General features: G+C 32.5%; 1 protein-coding gene across 1 annotated transcript in view; it reads right to left on the reverse strand.

The window, feature by feature from the left end:
- Dic1 (Dicarboxylate carrier 1) overlaps positions 1–16,574 on the reverse strand; it is a 33,301-nt gene extending 16,727 nt beyond the window's left edge. Inside the window, exons 1-7 of the mRNA XM_085818200.1 lie at positions 16,476–16,574; positions 16,344–16,368; positions 16,020–16,241; positions 14,239–14,358; positions 9,403–9,563; positions 7,279–7,320; positions 7,028–7,142 (exon numbers count right to left, since the gene is read on the reverse strand). Of these exons, the coding sequence (XP_085674326.1) occupies positions 7,028–7,142; positions 7,279–7,320; positions 9,403–9,563; positions 14,239–14,358; positions 16,020–16,124 (543 nt within the window). The 5' untranslated portion in view covers positions 16,125–16,241; positions 16,344–16,368; positions 16,476–16,574. The remainder of the gene's footprint in view (positions 1–7,027; positions 7,143–7,278; positions 7,321–9,402; positions 9,564–14,238; positions 14,359–16,019; positions 16,242–16,343; positions 16,369–16,475) is intronic.
- Between the last annotated feature and the right edge of the window lie 6,757 nt (positions 16,575–23,331).

Consider the following 23,331-nt stretch of genomic DNA (forward strand, 5'->3'; position numbering starts at 1 on the left):
GGGAAGCCTTATGGTGTCCACATCAGAATTTTTTTATATGTATAAGAAAATAAACTTTCAGCAAATTGCTTGCTTTGGATAAATATTAACTTTTGAGGGTATATTCCTTGTCTTTTAACATAAACTGTGAATTTTTAAGATTAATTAATTAATTTTAAAACATGCGCCAAGAATTCATTTGTCCACAACTTTTCAAATGATGCATTCAAAGTTCAATGCAGTTTTAGCTGATCTGCTTACATTCTATACAATGAGTAAATATGTTTACATCATACAGAACAGGAAAGATTCTGAGAATAGCATTTGTACAGATTTTTATGATTTTAAAAACTCTAAATAGGATTTAAAAAAAGGAAGGTTCTAAAGAATACGTTTTAAAATATATCCAAAATTTTCAGCTTTACCATTCTTTAAAATATTATTAACCAAACTGCACATGCATGGAACGTAATGGCAGGATCAGGGTAGGAAGTGAATTTAGGAATTTTTTTTTTAAACAATGTATTTATATTTCCCCGTTTCTTTTAAAAAATACTTTGAAAATAAATGCTCATGGATATTCAATTTTAACATAAATATCTTCAGTGAATTTTTATAAAAAGAATTCCCTACTTAATTAAAAGATTTACCTATTTTATCTTACCATTAAATTTCTCCCTTGCACTAATATAATTTTTAGATAATTATATTAATAAATCTTAAGTAATAATTCTTAATGTATGAGTGCTTTTAGTTAATTATTTATGTTCAAACAACCCAAACAAAGTAAAAATTAGGAAGCGAAAATGAAAATACACCCAGACTAATAATTTGCAAAATTCCTTAATCCACATAATCCTTGGTCCTGAACTAGTGGATCAATGGAATTCTATTTTACAAAAAATCAGGCAGCCATTATTTTTACGGATTATTTCAATTTTAAAAACTAGGTTAAAAAAGCTTTACAAGTGGAATTGTTCATTCATGAGCTGTCCTAAGAGGAGGCTGGAGTACTGAAATCTTGAGACTTGAAGCACTCAAAAATGCTTGTTTAAGTTTGATTTTGGAATTTGAGTGGGTTCTGAAGGAATATCACTAAATGAGATAATGTCATTATAATCCACTATGAGAAAGTAATGAATAAATCACATTATTATTCACTATGAGAAATTCATTAGTGACAGCTGTTTTAAGTATTAGGTGCAATGAAGGAATGCTTAATGCAAAACATCTGTAAGAATAACAAAGGTTATTTCTCCCAATGCACCTGTGTAATCCACCAACACTCTTTTTCTTTTAATAATACGGGCATATGCTTTTAAAACATTATCAAAAACTGACTTCTTCCCCACTATGCAGACCTTCTGTCCAGGAAGGGAGATGATACTTTATTATATTTTATTTCATGACTTTTTGAGAAATGTTTTTCCCTTGTAGGGAAAAATATCAAATATCAGAACAAAAGTAAGAGTGGGAAAATATAAATTTCCTGTGGTAACTTTTATTGTAAAAATCATTTTATAAAGACAATACAATAAAATATCAAATATTCAGGATTTTATACCTGATTCAAATGACAAAATCAGCTTCACAGAAAACACTTTCAACAGATGAAATATAATTATGAAGACTAATTGCACCATTATAAAGAATTTCATCATTACTTCTGTGGAGTATTAAATTCTGAGGTCATATCACTTGGAACATTTCCATGTCAGGCCCATGGAAATATATAGCATAATTGATTAAATATATTTCAAATCTTAAAAGCAGTCTTATTTTTCTAAAACCTTTCAATTCAGAAGTGGAAGTAAGGAAACAAAATTGACAATTTGCCAAATGTAAAATTTATCGAAGTATTCTTCTAAATAAGTAACTGCAGAAGAAAGATATAATTTAAAGTCATTGCAGTCTTTCGAGATTCAGCAATATCGAATTTTTTTAAATGTGAATGAACTTGAAAGCCCCAAAATTCCTTATCATATGGAAATTTAAGCTTATTTTTTAAGCTGGTTATCTACATCAGAATTTTAATCTTCTCTGATTTTTCAATAGCTAAGCTAAAAACAGACACTAAATGTTGTAAGAATAATAAATGTATTTCAGTCACTCGTGTAATTTCTACCAATCATCATCAGTTAAAAGCAATTCAAACACCTGTTTAGAACAACCATTTGTTCTGCTTAAGAAATAAAAACAAATTATTTTAATTCTTGATAAAATTAAAATTCTTTCAATGCATGGTTCAAAGAAAGCCACCTATAGGCATACGACTGAGAATTGGATCGAATTCTTCTTTTACAAATAAATATTTGATATGCCTTAAGTGTTTCATGTGCATTGGCTGACACTGAGAAATGGCCATAGATTTTTAGAACATCATTTTCTGTCCACAGTCAGGTTTCCCATACCACATTTTGCTGTGTTATGTATGTGAGCATTGTAATTTGCTTCAACTCCACCTTCATTTAATGTCAAGATGTTAGTATACCTTGTTTCAAAATAACAGTTTGTACTAGGAGCACTAAAACAAGAAATTCTTTTTCATTCCACCTGCAATTTTCATCTGGATTCCCCAAAAAAGACAAGTATATAACTTACTGTACTGAATTGCATAATATTGAACATTATTAAATTAAAATATTGAACATACAAAGGGAATATTTTCTCCCTTTTTTAAAATTATTCTTTGAAGCATTAATTTGAAGGCAAAGATATAGAAGTGACTTATAATTTTCCAGTTCACTCAAAACTATTCCTAATGCATTTTTACGAGGTACATTTGTAATCATTAATTCAAATTCTGTTGTACCACAAGATATTTTTTGCAGCTAGTTTGAAAATCTTGGTAATTGTTTTAATTTCAAACTGCAATTAAGTGAGTTATAGGAATAATCAGATTTACTATATGGTATATTTAAGTTATTTCTGAATCAACTATATACTATCTTCTTTAGAATTTGCTTTTACAATAAACTTATTAATATATTAGAATGCTTGATAAAACCTTATAAAGATGCAACTTATTCATATTCAAGTTAGCATTTATTTAACACACGTTAAGCATGCTGGAAAATATTACAGCATTTCTGAATCGAAACTTAGAGGAACGTTTTACCGCATACCTCAGAACATCAAGTCACGAGAGTCAGTGTGTTCTGGCGACTCCTGTCTGCTTTCTCCTCTCCTTGAGATGGATCACCACCTGTTCTCCTTTGTCTTCCTCCGAGGCACACCTTTCAAGAAATATAGTTTGATCAGATCGCTACAGGCAGCCCCCCCCACCAGCGAAAGCGAAACTTTAGCTATGCCATGGACTAAAGCGTATGCGTCAGCTTGAGCAAGTTACCATTGCTGGTGATTCACAGTTCGATGCAGGAACAGCTGATGGCGATGTGAGAATCTCCGATTTTGCAGGTGAATCGTCTGATGTTGGGAGAGAAGTTCTGCGATTGTGAGCGCTGAGTCTTCAGCTTCTTTTCTTGTGACATATGCTGCTTTAAGACAATCGATGCTTAGAGTTTTAGTTTTGCCCTGAATGGAAATTGTGACAACTTTGTCACCTCGACTGATCACAGCATAAGGGCCTTCATATGGCTGCTGAAAACTTCTTTTCACTACATCTATTCGAAGAAAAACATGACTGCAGGTGGCTTTGCTGACGAAAACCGCTTGCTCGCCATGAGGCTGATTTGTAGGAGGTAGGAGGGTTTGCATAGATTCGTGAAGCTTTCCGACAAAAGTCACTTCAGGTGTAGGCCACAGGAATTCTCCTGGGAAGCGAATTGGAGTTCCGTACACCATTTTTGCTGTAGTTGCTTGTAGATCATCCTTCCAAGTGGCTCTGAACTCTAATAAAATTGTAGGCAATACAGCAGTCCACTGATTATTGCTGTGTGGCATGACTGCGGATTTCAGCTGCCAATGAAATCTTTCAACTTGGCCATTTGCAGACGGATGGTATGGAGATGTGTGGTGTCGAGCTGTACTCAGGCACATGGTAAGTGCATCAAAGAGTGATGATTAAAACTGCCTTCCCTGATGGGTAGTTAGACGGAATGGGGATCAGAATCTGGAGATCCAACCTGCATAGAAGGCTACTGCAACAGTCTGTGCGGATATATCTGCTAATGGAAATGCCTCTGGCCATTTAGAAAAACAATCGACACATGTGAGACAGTATTGAAAATCTTCGGATGGAGGGAGAGGTTCTATGAGGTCAATGCGCACTGTTCGAATCTAACACTAGGTAGCACAAAAACACTAATTTTGCTTTTGGTATAGTATGTCACTTTAGATTTCTGACACTAAGCACTCACGAGCCCAAGATGCCACACCCGCTTTCATTGAAGGCCAAACATATCTTTCGTCGATCAGCTTTACTGAGGCTTTAACTCCTGGGTGTGAGAGAGAGCGAAAGCTGCTAAACACTGCTCAACGAAATGACTGTGGAATGAAAGGGTGAAAACGACCAGTGGAGATATCATAGTGCAGAATAACTGGAGGCTGACCAATATGGAGGGGCTTCAGCACTAAGGAGGTAGTCGAATTTCCTGATAAAATATTTTGCAATTCTGCATCATTTTACTGCTCCTTGGCAAGCTGGTAGTAGTTGATAGGAGATAGTGTACAATAGTAGCTATATGAATTCGAAACAGCACATCCGCTACCACATTGTCTGAACCTTTTAAGTAGTGAATATCAGTCGTAAATTGGCTAATAAAGTCCAGTTATCCAAGTTGCTGTGGAGAGCATTTATCTTCTTTTTGCTGAAATGCAAATGTAAGTGGTTTGTGGTCTGTGAATAAAATGAAGTTACAACCTTTGACCTTATGTCGAAAGTGCCTTATGGCCATATATCACGCGAGGAGCTCTCTATCATATGCAATGTATCTCTGTTGTGTTGGAGTTTTTTTTTTTTTTTTTTTTTGTTAAAAGCAAGAGGTTGCATTCTTTTTCTACTTGTTGGTGAAGAGCTGCACCTACAGCTGTGTCAGAAGCATCAACTACAATTACAAGTGGGGCCTCTGATGAAGGATGGTACAAGATTGTGGTGTCTGGGAGATCTTTCTTACATTTCTCAAATGCATTTGTGGTTACTTCTGTTCATGCGATTGGTCTTTTGTCACTTTTTGCCACTTTCTTTACATATGTATTAAGTATTGCTCGAGTTTTTGCAGCTTGCAGAATAAAATGGCAGTAAAAGTTGCACATAGCCAGAAAATGCCTAAGTTCTTTCAGAGTTTCTGGTTTGGGAAGATTCACAATTGCTGAATCTTTCTCTGGCAAAGGAGTGATACCCTTGGGAGTTATCATATATCCTAGAAATTTCACAGTTGATTTACTCAAGACACATTTAGCTGCATTTAGTACTACACAATAATCCATGAATTGCTGGAAGACCATCTTAAGATGTTGCATGTGCTAAGTGTCATTTTTAGATGCTACTAGTACATCATCAAAGTATGGTACACAAAATTCCAGTCTGCTGAGAATGTGATGAATAAATCTCTGGAAATTAGCCACAGCATTCAATAACCCAGATGGCATGAACAAATATTCGAAGAGACTAAATGGTGTAGAAACGGCTGTTTTTGGCACATCTTCTTGCACAGGAATTTGAAAATACACTTTTTCCAAATCCAGAGTTGAAAATATCCACTTCCCATCTAACACTTGAAGAGAGTTCTATATGTGAGGAACAGGATACTGATCTGGAATGATGACACTATTTAATGATCCCCACATGATCGCCAATCTCCATTGCTTTTGGCCACCTGTACAGAGGGAATGCCGAGCAGCTTTTGGAGGGTCTGCAGATTCCAGTTTTAACTACGAACTGGAATTGTTGTTTGGCTGCTTTACGCTTATCGGCTGAAAGTCTGTGCGGTCATGAAAACACAGGCGGATTTCTAGTCTTAATACAGTGAGTAATATTGTGCTTAATTTTTCACGGCGTTGAGCCAGCTTCCGTAGGAAGGTAACTCGGCAAGCAGTTGGTGAAATTTAGTATCTCCTTTCACTGCCTTGATGCGAGTTATATCTTTTGGAGTCACAGTTCTTTTGGAATGTAGTTGGGTAAGTGGATCCCCAAAACATCCTTGACAAATGTCAACCAGTAATCCAAAGTGATGAAGGAAGTCAACTCCAATAATAGGCTAAGAGACTGCAGCAATGACAAACGGCCGATGAAATTCCCTACGTAAAGATAAATCCAATTTAATGAGTTCTTGGCCAAAAGTAGGTATTGTAGTCCCACTTGCAGCACATGAATGAATTGGAAGGAAAAAATTATTTTTTCTTCTAGTTCTTATAAAACGATTGGTCCAAGTGATATGCATGACAAATCTGAACATATAAAACATACTGAGCACCAAAATTTTAATCTTTATGTCCAAACAATGCCTGTGAAAGCAAAAATTCATTAACTATAGGCTAAGAGATTATAATAGATACTATAGGCTAAGAGATTATATATAATTATAATAGGCTAAGAGACTGCAGCAATGACAAACGGCCGATGAAATTCCCTATGTAAAGATAAATCCAATTTAATGAGTTCTTGGCCAAAAGTAGGTATTGTAGTCCCACTTGCAGCACATGAATGAATTGGAAGGGGAAAATTATTTTTTCTTCTATTTCTTATAAAACGATTGGTCCAAGTGATATGCATGACAAATCTGAACATATAAAACATACTGAGCACCAAAATTTTAATCTTTATGTCCAAACAATGCCTGTGAAAGCAAAAATTCCTTAACATGTCACATAGTTGTAGGTAGAGTTTTCAGCGCTTGGTAAAACTGAAGATTTTGTGTCCCTCCTATTTGCCAAGAATGAAAAACATTTAATTCTAAAATTTCACAACATCAATTTGGCGTCCCCTGGATGCTGCACCTAGGACAGATGCCCCCCTCTAGCTATGGCCCTGACACACCAAAATGAAAGAACAAATGACAGAAATTAGAAGTCAGCTGTATGCATATGATATGTTTTTAAATAAATAGTTTTTCTGTTTCTAAAGTGGAAATGTACTTTTGAAACTGACCTGTCCTATTGTCATTAACACAGCTCTACTAGTAGCCATAGATGCACCAGAAAACAGTTTTTTAAATCCTTCCTTAGCATATACTTGGACTAAACCATCTAATGCATGCTTGTAGCTATAAATGAAATTAGAAACCAAACTTCAAAAATTTGAAAGTAGTAATATTTTAAAATTTTCTGTTATTCAATATAAAAACACAAAGACATGAAAATGATAACTAAGACTTATTAAAAACTGTCCTAAGTACTCACTTTCTACGCTGTTGAAGAGGTAACTTTATATCATTTTGCATCCTATTAAAAAATAATAATTACAGAATGAATTAGAAATTTATTATTGAATATATTGTAAAAGCACAGTTGGTGCAAAGACTGATACAAAATTGCAAACATAAACCCAGAACTGGCACAAGAGTTTGCATAGCTGCACCGTAGCAGAATTTAGGGAAGACAAAATTTCTGGAATTTAGAGAAGCACTGAGCAACAAAATTAAGGGCCAACAAAATATTTAGAATTTAAGGGAAACCCTGGTGCCTAAAATTCAGGGGAGGGGGGGGGGCAAAAATTTAGAACTTAAGGAGCTGCTTGGTAGGAGAATTTAGGACCCACAGAGATGGCATCAGGCAGTAAGATATCTAGTGCTGACCCTCGATAAGCCTTAAGTATATGTGAGGATTTATTTATTCAGGACCCAGATAAGCCTTAAGCATATGCAAGAAATAGACACAAGTATAATAAATAACTAAATTAATACAATTTAGGTTTAAATATGTCAGTGCGCAATAGAAGCAAGATAAAATTTAGTGGAACAACTTGTCTTTTGTTGCCAGTCTCATGATCAAATAATGTATAGCGAGTAACACTAAGCTAAGCTAAAATTATACTGTACTGACTCCAAGAAATTTCAGTTAATATAGCAGATTGCGCTGTTCCTTAACTTTATGATTTGTTCCAGCTTATTATTATTTTCTGGCTGTTATCATTACAGCAATTTTATGAAAATTAAAGTTTGAACTTCCGATTATGCCGAAAAGATTTTCTAATTCTGGAGCTGCTACAGGATCTACACAGTGAAAGCACGTTTCGATGTCCATTAAACAAAAAGTGGAATTGCTGCAAAAAATGGATAAAGATATCTCTGTCTCAAAATTATGAGAGGAGTATGGCATTGGAAAGTCAATTGTATAAATCGTAAGAAAGAAGGAACTTTTTGAAATTTTTGGGGAATCCAACACAAAATAAACTACTCGGAATAAATAACAGAAAAATTATTTGTTATGCTAAAAGTGATGATCATGACAAAGTGATGATTGAATGGGTCAGTAAGTACCAATGGGTAGTAAATGCTTGCCAATTCTAATCATTCACAATCCTAAAATGTCCATTTCACACAGCAGTCACAGATCTTTCTAAATTAACGACATAGGACAACACACGTAACATATTTCATTTCTATAAAATTCAACTAAAATTTTTTTTTAATAGTTACAAAATATTAATTACATCTGTGAATGAAACAACTCTAACGTTTAAAAATAAATGTAAGAGATAACTTCTATATAATATATGAAATTACCAAGCTTTAATGAATTAGTAAATCAAAGTTTTGATGAGACCTCAAAAATTAATTATTCGACTCTTGTATATCATCATATTAAATAGCATGGAACTGTTCCAGACCTAGGGAGACTAAATGAGGCATTTTCTTTTAAGCTTAATATTATGAAAGATATTAAAAAATGTAACATTTTTTTTTTTTTTTAAACTCTGAATAAACTAATAAAGATTCAAAACACAAAGGTACAAAAAAAAAAAAAAAAAAAAAAAAAAACAATGATGACACAATCAAAGATATAAAAATGATGTTAATAAAATAACCCTGGTTTGGATAAGGCTTGGAAGCTGCTGGCAACATTTTATGCATTTCGTCCAAAGAAATGCATAAAATGTTGCATATGTAGCATGCAAATAGATTTAAATACAAAGGAAGAGACAGTGGTAAAACATCCAGTAGATCAATAAGGTAATGACTGCTAATTAATATGAGAAGATAAACACAATTTCTTCATTTGATTGTCATAAATTACACTCACCAGTTCTTAAGATTCAAATAAGGATTCATCTCACAGGCAAAAAGTCAAGATTATAAGAAATGAACATTTTATCTAATGCAGTTTTAAGTACTTAATTAGCTTTGAATTCATGAAAAGATAGTGCAATAATAACAAATTACTGCATTCATTCCAGAAGTTAACATTAATACTTTTTAAAAACTGTACTGTGTATTATTTATAAATGAATACAGAAACAATAAAAAGGTTAGTATATATACTTGGAAACCTAATAAAAGTTATAAGATGCATGTATTTACTAACCTAACATTCACCATATCACCAGGAGTGCCCACAAAACCACCTGCAGCTCCAGCAACAGCAGCAAGCAAAACTTTTTTATAAAAAGGCATATTTTCACCTGGACTAGTAACACTTTGTTTTACAACTTCATAAATGCCAAATCTTGTAGTTGAATATGTTAGCTGTAAAAGACATTTTGGAAGAACAGATTAAAATTAACTAGATATATCCTTAAACAATATATAAGGGTTAGAAATCTCATAGTGATCCTCACAGCACAGATACATAAAAACTGTACATTTCATTCTTAACACAGTAATGATTATAGCCCCTTCATGCTGTGTGCATACATTAACATAATGCAGTTAGTGCAGAGCAGACACTTAAAAATTATTTCCAAAGTTAAATATTACCAGAAGCTTGTTTAGTCCTGTGCAGTTCATACATTAGCATGCAGTATGATAAGAACATGCAGATGCTTAGACTTACAGAACACACTGAAATAGGGATGTGAGAAAGAAGCTATAAACTTAAAACTGGATGGCCTATCCCTTTAGTTTAAAAAAATGAAGACCATACTTGATTTGCTAACTAATAATCAACAACAGATTGCTTAACAGTTTATTTATGAAGTTGCATCAGCTATTCAAGTATCTTTAATACTTTTCTAGAGAAATTACACACGCAAAAAACTGTGGCATACTAGGTCCTTCATGTGTTGATACAGACTGATGTTTGGCAATGCTTGCCATGGATATGCTCATAATATGTTTGGACAGTAACACTATTACAGCTTTCCATGTCCCAAAATGTATGTGTGTGAATCATGTAGTTGTAAAAGGCATGATCATTATTGCCAATGACTGTTATTGTATGATCTTTACTCAAGAAGTTCTCAATGAACAAAATGTAAATACAGTCGAGTTCCTCAGACTCCAGATATCTCGACATTCCGTATAACTCGATAACTCTTTTGGAACTTTTTAAAGATATCTGTCAGCCAAACAGAGCAAATATTACATAGAGTACATATAAATATTATTTATGCGTATTCGTATTTATGTACGAACGCCATTTTCTAACTACTCAACCTATTATTCTTCCTGATCATCACTACTGTCTCATAGATGGTGATGTATAAGACAAGATGAGAAATGATATACTTCCAGATCTTAGTAATTATGATTTTGATTTATTTTCTAAATTTAAAGAACCCTTACTATGCATTTGCTTTTACATGCTTCTTGATGTTATGCATACAATTTATTGGCTGATCCTTGACATCAACTAATATGAGACTGCTGATGATATTATGAAGTTATATTGGTAGAGAAGAGTATGGACAGTGGAGACTACACTAAGGGACTATAAAAGTGAATTTGTATTTCCTGTGTTTTCTGCACTATTGCAATCACTATTAAATTTCCAGCCCCTGAAGTTTATAAGTTAGCAAATCAATGATTAAAAGGAGAGAAAAAAAAAAGTAACGGCACAAAAAAGAGATAGACAAAATAAGAAAATTATCAATGTAAAAAAATTAACAGGAAGTAATAATATGAACGAAAAGTGATCTTAAACATGCTTATAAAATACAGATGCTTTGAAAATTAGCAAGGTTCACATCATTCATGTTCACCAGTCTTATTAGTCTTGCTTGAGTTCACTAGAGTTCAAGCTTTAGTGATTCAAGCAAAACTGATAAGAGACATCACCTACCTCAGGGTTAAGTATTTCACACATAAGCAGTATATTTTATTGAACTAATTTGAAGAAACACTAATCTGACATCTATTATACATCACATAACTATTCATCTTTTCATAACCATAGTTTTAAATTTTATTCCAGAATTAGTGATGTACAAATAATTAATTTGGTTTTAACCAAAAAAAAAATATGTCAATCAATTTGATTATTTTTGTATGATTTTTAAAAGGAAAAAAATAAAAATTAGAATGAGAATTTCATGAAAAATAATATGAAGAAAAGGAAGACATTAACAAAAACTTTAGTGACAACAGAAATCCTTAAGCTATTATATTTTGTACAATTCGTAATAATTTTTGTTAGCAAATCTTCTATGAAAAATTATTATGTATACATGAAAGAATGTCACAGGTTAAATTAATATTTTCTAGTATTCTTATTGATTTTGTTCATTTAGAATAAAAATGAGTAAAAGCTTGCTCTGTTAATTATAAAATATTTAAGTGAATATTTTCTTGAATTAAGCATCTAAAACTTAAGATAGAACTGAAAATTGGTAAAAGTGTGTGTGGCGAATCATATGATGAAAATACAAAGCAAGCTTTGCGCTGCTAATGCACGAATTACAGTGTATAATTCTATACTAGTGTACAGTTATATGCACTGCATCTTTATTACTCATAAAAACTTTTCACCTCAGAAATAGAAAGTTTCCATTTCTTAATAGAAAATTTAAATATCCTTAAGCTCTTAAAGCAGCAGATGGAATTATTTGTTTCTAATGCTCAGTATGCAATTCCTAAACAGTGGGTATTTATTACAAACTCATTTATGATAATAACTGCTCATAAACAACAACAACAACAAAAAAAAAATATCAAGTTCATTATAGGGTTTAAGGTACTCATGTATTAATGCCACAACCTTGGCACAATTGGGCAATTTTTTATACATAAATAAAATATACTTATTAGGGAAAGACGGCGATTTTCACAAATTTGTTTTCAAGAAATTCCCCAACTATTGATATTTCTCATTAGTCAACATTATCAACAGACAACACTATCAATTTAAAATACAAATTTTAATTATATGAGGATTAAATGATAATGAGGTATCATTTTTCAGCATCCTGAGGATTAAATGATACAATTTTAATTATATCATAAGGATTTAATGATACATTAAAAGATAAAATATTCATATTTTTCGTGAAATTCTTCTGCAAAACCTTGGAATTGCACACTGGCTATCTACTAAACGCTTTTAATCATTGCTCATTTTAGTGATTTTGTTACAAAATGTACTGCATTCTTACAAAAATTTTACAGCAGTTTCTTCCATTGCTGGCAAATTTCATAAACACTTTTTAAAATTTTAAAGCAAAAAATGTCGATTTGTGTGTAAAAATCATTGGAACTCGGAACATGAACAAGAAGATACATGAAAATGTCAATGTTGCTTGACTGAAAGATTTTATGAGAATGGCTGCCATTGTTTGGCATTCTGAAAATTTGGCAACTTATACTAAGGTGGCTGCAATAATAGGTAAGTACACTGTGCAAAAACAAAGGGACAGTTTTATATTTCATGTTCTAACAGACTGATGAATATGGCCAATTGACGAAATTCAGCTTGCGCTTTTCATGTCTCAAAAGCACGACTTAGGATATGTATTAGATTTATATATAGCATTGTTGTAATATTTAGCATCTTAATATTTTATTGGCAGCCAGAGTACGTATGTCTTGTTGCAGTTTTTTTATCTCATCATCATGTCAAGTAAGTGAAATAATACTGACCAAAATTCTATTGCAATAAAGAAAAGAAAATATGTTGCATTCAAACATTTCAATGATAATAAAAGCTAAGACTTGAATAAAGAAGGCAGCTAAAAATGCAGTGAGCGTGAAATAAATTATTGCAATTGGAAAGAGGGAAAATTCCTATTTATGAAATAGAAACAACTGTTAGTTATGTGGATGTATGATCACATTAGCATTTTTTTCTGTTTATTAACCATACAATGCACAGCTTTGTAATTATTTAAAAAAATCTATTATAAAATATTGATCAATGTAAGATATCAAAATTTCATAAAAAGTAGCTTCAGAAACAATGCATGAGAGGAATATGGAAAAAACTGCTGTTCGAGGAAACACCAGAATACAATGAGCATATCTTAGATCAGATTGGTGAAGTAGTGGTCGAAATACCTTATATGCTGGATGTAGATATCAGTATTGAGGATGTAAAAAAATCATTGTATTAAGAGAAGGCGAACTGTTTGATGGCAATTTGATTAGTTTCCAAAATATCATAACTGTAAAAGAAGAAAGGAATAACGAGTAAGATAAAACCGAGAAACTGTCAAAACAATTTACTAGTACAGAATTATCTGAAGCATTTTCTAAATTTAATCAAGGATTTCAAATACTAAAAAATATGGATTAAAATACAGATTGTTTCACAAAAGCTGAAAAATGAATTTGAAAAGCAATTGAATGTTATCATAAAATACACAAGGGGCAAAAAACCCATACAGCATTATCAAATGTTGATTAAAGAAACGCCTCCCATTGCAACAAATCATCAAAATGACTAAGAACATATTAAATACTATTTTTAATTAAAGATAATATTTATACGTTTTTGTATTTTTATTTATGTTAACAGATTTAAACTGAGAATATATATTAGTTTTATATACTATATATACTTCTAGAACAGGAAACATTAAATACCAGCTATGCCCTAAGACAGGGTTCAGACCATGGATCTTCAAACTACTCGTTGGATGTGCCACCAGTTATACCACAAAAGACACACTGGGAAATGCAATTCTTCTTTACATATATATGTATGTAGTGTATGCATATACAAATAAATTGTTCATATATGCAAAGCAAGTTTATGCATTCTTAAAACTATTTTATGTCAAATAAAAGACTATTTATAAAAACATTATCAAAGGTAGAAAAAATAACTTAAGTCACTGACTTACATCAGAATTCACTTAGACTGGGACCATCAGAATGGCACTTGTTATAACATGAGGACTACTTGGTACATTATATCTTTTTTCAGAAAATTCATAAATGTGTATATAATATAAACAGTGAACTTAATATATATTTTGCTCCAAATTACCTGTCGTAACAATGATGCACTCAAACCATTGTACAAAGCAAGAATACCCTGATGGCGAATGATATTAGTAGTATTCTTGATAATCCCAAGTTTTCCTTCTTGCTGAGTTTGAAGGTGAACCTATCATAAGCAAATAAATTATGGTACTTGAATGGATCCTAGATATTCACGCAAGAGTATTTAATACAATGAGCATAACATACTGTACAGTAACAACTGCAATCAAATATTTACATGAAAAATAGGATACCTTCTGATTATCCACATCTCCATCAAAAAGTCATAACCTCGTGTACAATTTTAAAGAGCATTCACAAACTCGCTGACAACTAATTGATCACCAAGTTAATGTGTGAAAAGCAACAGTTACTTTAAAAATGGTGGCACACTAAGAATACCACAGAAGAGCAATCAATCGATAAAATAAAAGAGCAAGAAACATAATTTGCAACATAATACTTACCATTTTCACACTGTTTTTCTCCCCATGTAAACAGCAATCAGTTTTTGCTTTTAAATATTCAGAGAATAACATAAATTTGGTATTCATTAATTTCAATACTGCACACTGACCAAAAAGACATCTGCTAGGTGCAAATCTGGGTTGTTGCATAAATAATTTTTGGTAACATCGCAGACTGCCTCATAAGCACATGTACAAAGTCTTGGGACTTCAGCTATTTCAGATTTTAAATCGTATATATCATATCAGTAACCATACAAACAAAAATTATCTACTCTTCATTTTAAAATTATGACACTAAATATGTAGATGATCAAAATATATTTAAAGAGCCCATTTTAATCACTTGGACTACACTTTGCTACCAACAAAAGTTAATAAGTCAAAATTTTGTATCACCAAAATTACTTAAATGCATCAAACAATGATCAGTAATTTAGGAAAGAAGGAAACATCAGAACCACTTTGCTATAGTTTTTCTACTATTAATAATGTTGATCAAGTATTGAATTATTCAAAATATGAAAAGATATAAAGCCAATATTCTTAAAGTTCCTATAATTTATACTCATGTTGAGATTTGATTCAATTTAGTAAATAACTAACCAATGATACAAAATGCTAAAAATATTAAAGTCAGATAGCTGCAAAGTGTACCAACAATTCTGTTAATTCATGTTATTTATTATTATTATTTAGGAAAAAGATAATAATTCAATTACTTTTAACAAAGCCAATTTTCTAACATACATAAAAGAACCTCTACAATGAAAGTTGGAGGTTCATCTGAAATGGATAACTTTATGGATTATATCTGTCGACAGTATTAACATCTAATACGCTGAATTTAATTAATAGCCATAAAACAAATAAAAGCATTAAACAGGCTTTCTTTTGGAATGTAATACGATTCTTTTTAACAACAAATATTTTTAATTTACATTTTTACGATCAAGAAGTTAAATCTAGTAATCAGCTGCAGATTTTCAAATTCAAAAGCATTTTAAATGATCATACATATTCAGGTAACAGTCTACTCATACTTAGTTTTATTTTCAAACAAATACCATGAATTTAAGACAAAAGTAATACACAATACAAGTTGAAAAATATATGATAATAATTTAGGTGAATGCAAATGCAATATCACATATGATATTATATAATATATGAATTACAAACAAGGAAAATTTAGAGCTATAAAAATTGAGAGTTGAAACAGTAATTGCTTTAACCCATACAGAAAAAGAGGATGCAGTTAAAGTCTAGTCTAATAATATGCTATAATGTTTATTTCTCAGGAAAATAATCTATTTACCTTCAGTAAGTCAAGAGGATGCGTACAGCAAGCAGCTCCAGCACTAGCTAATCCTCCAAAATACCACCTCGAAAGGCGTTTGGAAGGATCTTGAATTTTTTCCATGGTTGAATAATAGATGAAGTGCTACCTATCAAGGTGCAAAATTATATTGAAACCTTTGCAACAAAGCTTGACATACTTAGGATAAGCTAAAATAGTCAATCTCACTGAACCTATAATCTGAAAACAGGAAAAGGAATTAGTTTCATCATCATAGCATACTTTCATTTAATTTATTTTTCAAGTCGGAAAAGAAAACACGGGAAAAAAATTAGTATTTACCTGGTTGGAGTTCAGTGAATGTATTCTGAAAAACAAAATAACGGATAAAATATCGAGCATATGATAACACAACTTCGATACATTAAAAAACCAGAGATCAAGACCATGAATAACCGCGATATTTAAACATACAATTTAAAGCAAACCTCCTTGGTTTAAAGAGAGATAACAGAACTAGTATTGTTGCCAAAGTTATTGAGCAATTGCTACGTGGTAGGGCAAAGACAAACCAGAAAATCATAAAAATAAACAAACTTAAACTAATACAATAAAAAAAAAGAGAGTTTGATGATGAATTTGATATCAACTATTCATCAGTGACACTGTGCATATCGATAAAATATTCAAAAATTAGAAAGTGTAACCTGACGTAATTTAAGAATTCTAAAGAAAAATGCGCATATTACTCTTGCAGTCTTTTACACTTGCAAGATTTGAAGCAGTTAATTAGACAAAAAATTATTTTACACTAATTAAAACTTTTAAAACTTAGTGATTCATTTAAAACCACTTATAATACAAAGGTCGCAGTAATTTCTAAAACTGAAACTTACTCGAACGATTATCTCTTTTAACAATTATACAGTCAAAAGTCGTTAATTCGGACACCCATAATTCGGAATGATCTATAATCCGGACATAAAAACTAAAAACTTTCTGCGCATGCGCCGCGTTGACACATGCGCAGAGGCGTTCACGCCTGCGCGTAAGACCTTTTACGACTGCGCATATGAGTGTGCGCAAGTGCAGAATACGTTTTCGCGTGCGCATTTTATGTATAATGGACGTAAGCTAAAATTATCTAATTATCTATTTCAGTTAATGTTGATGATTGCGTTGTTCCTTAATTTTCGAATTGCATCCGGCTTATTATTTTTTGCAGACTGTAAGAGCAATTTTATAAAAGTAAGCTTAAACTTTCGATTATATCAAATAGAATTTCCGATATATATTTGTTAATATGTAAAGGATCTAAAGCGAAAGTGTGTTTTGAAATCCGAAATCTGTTTATCAATTTCACGCTGCTCGGCGGCGGGCGCGTAATGAATTGGAAGTTGATTTGTCAGCACTATCCTTATCTTCAGCGCAGATGTTTTTATTTTATTTGGCTTATAATTCCTTACCAAATGTAGTATTTCATCTCGATATGCTCCGTCTTTGATATGATTTAAAACAAGTTCCTCGTCATTATAATTCGCTTCCGATAGCGAAGAAAAGTGACAGAAGTTATTGAAAACAAAAAAATTTCGATTGACAAATTAGTCGGTGTTCTTGACACAGCAATTATAGGACTTGAACGGCGGAACTTTGTAACTGAACAAGAAATTATGTCTGTTTAATAGAATTAAAGAGAAAGTATTATCACATGAAACGAAGCAAAACTTAAACAACTTACATTGAAAGAAATGTTTAATAAAGTAAACAAATAAATATTAAGCTTTTTCTTTTTGCAAATTTTGATACCCTTTAGATCATAATTGTTCTTTATTTCATAAATTACGGTTTCATATTTTTAATTTTAGAATTTCTGCATGCCATCTTACGAGATTTAAACTGATGATCTATAATCCGGAAAAATCGATAATCCGGAATCGCCGAAGTCCTGACGAGTCCGGATTAACGACTTTTGACTGTATTAAAAAATTAATTAATTTGACTTGAATTTGATGAGAAAGAGAAATATTACAAAGGATTCACACGCTTATTTCTTTTTCTCCGCGGACGAATCAATGTTTATTAGATATTCAGATTAGGTCTAGATATCAACATTCTGAATTGTAAAATTTAATAACATACATTAGACAATCATCTGAGATGATTCTAAATACTTATATTCTGATAACGGAGTATAAAGATTATACTCCGTGATTCTGATTATCAAATTATTGAGTCCTATTTATGGCATTTTTTACGACAGTGAAAAGTGAGATCACGCGGTACTCTAGCGTTACAAGGCATTAAATCACTGGTATTCTGACTGGTATTCTAATGGACTAATGGACTAATGGATTCTAATGACACTGGTATTCTAATGAAAGAAGTTTTCAAATTCGATCTTTAAATTTGTTAGACAGTAGTTAAATTAACGATAGGTCTGAGCTTCCCGTTAAACAAAAAGTTCATAGCATCCAGGAATAGCAGAAGGATTTATATTAACTTTAGCTGAAGCTTATTTAGATTTAGACTAAATTAACCGAATTTCTCTGCATCAGCATGTATTCGATTTGACCGATCGAATTTTTTGGGTCACAGAATTTTTATGGATGATTTTTGAACAGTTCATTAAATTTTATTTTAACAAATTAATACATAGATGATTTTTATAATGAACAGAACAAAGGTTAAATTCGAAAAACTTCTTTTACAATCTTCCAGTTCAAGTAGTTCAAAAAATCTTCCCATTGTAAACATCAAGCCAATAGTTAATATTTCTAATGTTAGTCTTTCAGAAGAACAAGAGAGAATTCTAAAATATAATTTTAACTTCTCACAAACCTGTAAACCCTCGATTCCAAAGATTTTAGCTCCTATCGCAAAAGCTTTCAAGTTCAGTAAAGTTTCAGATTCACAGAAAGAAATGATTAGGCATCTTATCGCTCATAATGTGAAATTCAATAATAAACCTTTGAAACCAAATCTAACTGCGAGAGAAAGAGCTACATTGCGTGAAATTCATTCTAACCCGGATATTATTATTTCAAAGGCCGACAAAGGTGGCCAGATAGTTGTCATGGATAGGAACACTTACATCGATGGTGTCACTAAACTCTTAAACGAAGAACCATATAATCCGATCCCTAAAGATCCTTCACCTTCGGATTTGTCAAAAATAAAAACTGCGATCAAATCTTCGCAAATCATTTCAGCCAACTTAAAACATTCACTTATCCCATCTGTTGCGAATTGTGCCAGATTATATGCTCTTCCCAAAATTCATAAAAGTGGTATTCCTTTCCGCCCTATTGTATCAAATTTAGGTACTGCCTCGTATCCATTAGCTAAATATTTAGTTTCTAGATTTTCAACTCTATTAGACAATAACATTTACACCATAAAAAATTCAATAGAGTTTGTAAAAAAAGTTAAAAACATTTCTCCTAGTAATTTACTTATGGTTTCTTTTGATGTAAAATCATTATTCACCAATGTCCCAGTGGAGGGTGCATTAAGATGTCTAGAAACCAGACTTCGCGAATTTCATTTCTCTTGCATCGAAATTGATGAGCTAATTTCTCTCACTCAACTCTGTTTGAAACAAACACATTTTGTTTTCCAAAATAAATATTACAAGCAAACTGAGGGATTAGCCATGGGAAGCCCCCTCAGTCCCATCCTGGCTGATATCTACATGCATTATTATGAATCAAAATTGTTCGAAACATTAAACTTCCCGGCATGGTTCCGCTACGTAGACGATACTTTTACTCTGTTTGAAGGTAATAAAGATGATTTAAATAAAGTTCTTTCAACAATGAATTCTATTGATCCTGCTATTCAGTTCACTTTTGAACTTGAGACTTGCAATTCTCTTCCGTTTCTCGACATTCTGGTCACACGTAACACATCCAACTTCAGTACTACGGTTTACCGTAAACCTTCATCGGTTTGCCTTCCACCACACTTTAAATCATGTCATCCGACTAAACAAAAGTTAGCTTCATTTTATTCCTATGTTTTCCGTGCTCTTCAAGTTTGCTCCTCCAAACTAGCCCTTGATGAAGAACTAAATTATTTAAAAGCAATAGCTATTGACAGGGGCTTTCCACCCAACATTATTAATCAAGCAGTTAAAAAATTCTCATCTCAACACACTAAAAGGCACAATCTTGTTTTAGGAGATTATAAAAATTCTCTTGTCATTCCCTTCTTTCCATCAATTAGCTATAAAGTTGCACATATTTTGCAGAAATTTAACTTTCGGGTTGTTTATTCTCCCATCAATAAAATTCCGAGTTCCATACTCAAGGACCCCATTCCGGATATGAATTCCTGGGGTATTTATAGGATTCCTTGCCAGTGTGGTTTAATTTACATTGGCCAAACTAAGAGAGCCTTAAAATTTCGCGTCAAGGAACATGAGGCATATGTTAGAAAAAAGGAAACACAGAAGTCTTCTGTTGCTCAACATTGTTGGTCCGAAAACCACACTTTCAGTTTTCTGCTGCCAAAATTATTCAAAAAACATCTTCCATTGGAGAACTGGATTTTCTAGAGGCATTTCACATTCATAAAAATCTTTCTGTTCTAGTTAACGATCCTAATTCCAATCCAAATTTGCCTTCGGCCTTTAAAGAAATTATGTTTTAGTTCTGGTTTTACCAACAGATGGCGCCACTTGCTTATTCTTGTCCAGGCTTTCTTATCTTATCTAATCATTATTTCCTATCTTGTTCATTTGCGGTTTTGCAGCTGAAGATGGTGGTTCGGTAAAACCATCGAAACTAGTCCTGTGAAAATTTTGTAAATATAACGCTGATTTTTGTTGTTTGACTTCTGAATTAGTAGAACAAAGGTATTCTTTAAGAAATACAACTTAAAAATATTTTAACTGAATTTGTGTCCAACATTATTTTCATCCACAATTGAGAGGATCTCAACATATTATTCATGTCAGCAATAAGGCGAAAAAATTAAGAATTGTCATAAAAGTAATTTTTGAAATATTGTTACAGACTGTAACTGTTATGATCTAATGTACAGTAATGTATCTATATAGACTAATGGTGTATGAATTATATTTTGAAATCTTTTAGTGTAATATTTTTGGACTTACAAATGTTATTATTTCATGTCAAAATTTGATAAGGCTTAAAATACAACGCTACTTGTTCTCACTCTAGATCAGTGGTTAGCGTGTTTAACTGGAGACTGAAAGTTCCTGAGATCGAAACAAGCTAATCGCATCCTTGCATATGTAAGCTTATGGAAGCAGTTATTCTCAAAAGAGTACATGATCATCTGGATGCAAACAATATACTGATCCCACAATAGTTTGGATTTCGGAGGTCATTATCTACACCCTATTAACTTTATTGTGTTGTGGAACCAGTGCTTAAATTGCGCCGGAGCCCACAGGAGCCCAGCTCCGGTGCTTCTCTATTTTTAAGATAAATTACAATTTTAGCCGGAGCGCACCGGAGCCCTAAATAAGATGAGGTCCGGTACTTCTTTTATAAAACTGAACCACAATTTAAAGGGAAAAAATTTATAATTCCTAACGTTTTAGTTTAACAATAAGCAGACCTTGCAATACTCTATTTCCCTAGAAATACGAACTCATGAGAACATGATACGTTCAAGTAAAGTCCCTTCACTCACATGCGGAAACTTTTTCCTTTAAGAAAAGCAATAAATTTGGGGGATTTTGTTTAGGAACGCCTAAATTTCTTGCCATGCCATTGTATCTAGTGTATTGTTACCGATGCTTACAGTTAGTTATCCTCGCAGGAAGGACAATTTGTGTTCTTAAATGTGCGTTAAGTAACAGCGAGTACAATAAGAGTGAAATATTGAGATAAACTGCTCAAGCACATCCTATACACCGTCTTCCCACAGTATCCACTAATGAGGGGGGGGAGAAGCGTAACCAGCGACATTACATTTAGGAGTTCGATTCATTTAGCCCTGACACCCATCTGCTTGATGGCTATAATTATATCAACAGAGAGCCGCGGTCAAAGAGAACGTTCTGTCTCACCAAGATTCGCCTCATTTTTTGTTTCCACCCAATGATACCTTCATTCTGTTTCGCCCTGGAATTTTCATCAGCTATACTTTAAGTATATTTAAATTTTGTGATGATAAAAGAATCCCCCCCTACGATCAGAACTTAAATTGGGCTGGAACCCACCGGATCTCGGCTCCGGTGCTTCTTAGTTTTTGTAATAAATCATAATTCTAGCCGGAACGCACCGGAGCCCTGAATAAGAAGGCTGCGGCACTTCTTTTACATAATTGAATAACAATTTCAGTAAAAATTTTATCTCGAAAATTTTATTTTAACAATAAAATTATATTAAAAATCGCGTATTAAATTTCAATTTATCTCTTTACATTTTGTTTAATTTTAATTACTTCAATCTTTAATTATTTCAATAAATAATAATTAATTATATAATAATTATAAATTAAATTATAATTAATTATATAATAACTATTGATTTAATAACAATTTATAAACATTAATGAAATATCTATTAATTAATTTGACAATAATTAACTATTTAATTTTAAATTTATTAATGAGTTTAATAGTCATTTTATTTATTTATTTACTCTTGTTCCTCTCTGCTGACGGTCTTCCATAGGGCTCCGGCACTTCTAACCTTAGAAATTAGGCCTTGTGTGGAACACATATCTGAAAGAGTTCATTACAAGAAGTATACTGGGGTTTTATTTCTGGACATAATGCCAAAGCTTTCGACCGCGTTTGGATGGATGCACTAATATACAAAATCCACAATCTGGGCCTTCAGAATTACATTATACACATAATTAAATCCTACCTGGCAGGTAGACACGTTGTCGTTCACCTTTCTAACACTTATTCCACTAAACGTCTGGTTTCAGCTGGCGTTCCCCAGGGGTCGCTGTTAGGGCCTACACTTTTGAATATTTATGTGAACGATATGCACCACACCCAACACTGCACTAATAATGTATGCTGACGATACAACGATCCTTCCTCAAAATGCATTTCTTAGCCCAGTCATACAACACCTTCAGACCACATTCATGCATTAGAGGCCTGGCTACTGAAATGGAAAATTCAGGTCAACGTTAAAAAAACAATTGCCATAGTCTTCACTAAGAGAAATGTTGAACAAAACCTGCAGTTTTAGTAAACTTCACTGCCCTGGGCTAAGCAAGTCGCTTATCTTGAGGTGATCCTATCAAATTCTCTTACGTGGTCCCGACATATACACTCTATTGTTCAGAAGTTTCGGGTTCGTAAAACTAAACCCAACCCCTTAATTGCCCGAAACGG

The sequence above is a fragment of the Stegodyphus dumicola genome, chromosome 6 (genome assembly GCF_044657685.1).
Source record: "Stegodyphus dumicola isolate Sdum_Otavi_A_Nest chromosome 6, ASM4465768v1".
Lineage (NCBI taxonomy): Eukaryota > Metazoa > Arthropoda > Arachnida > Araneae > Eresidae > Stegodyphus > Stegodyphus dumicola.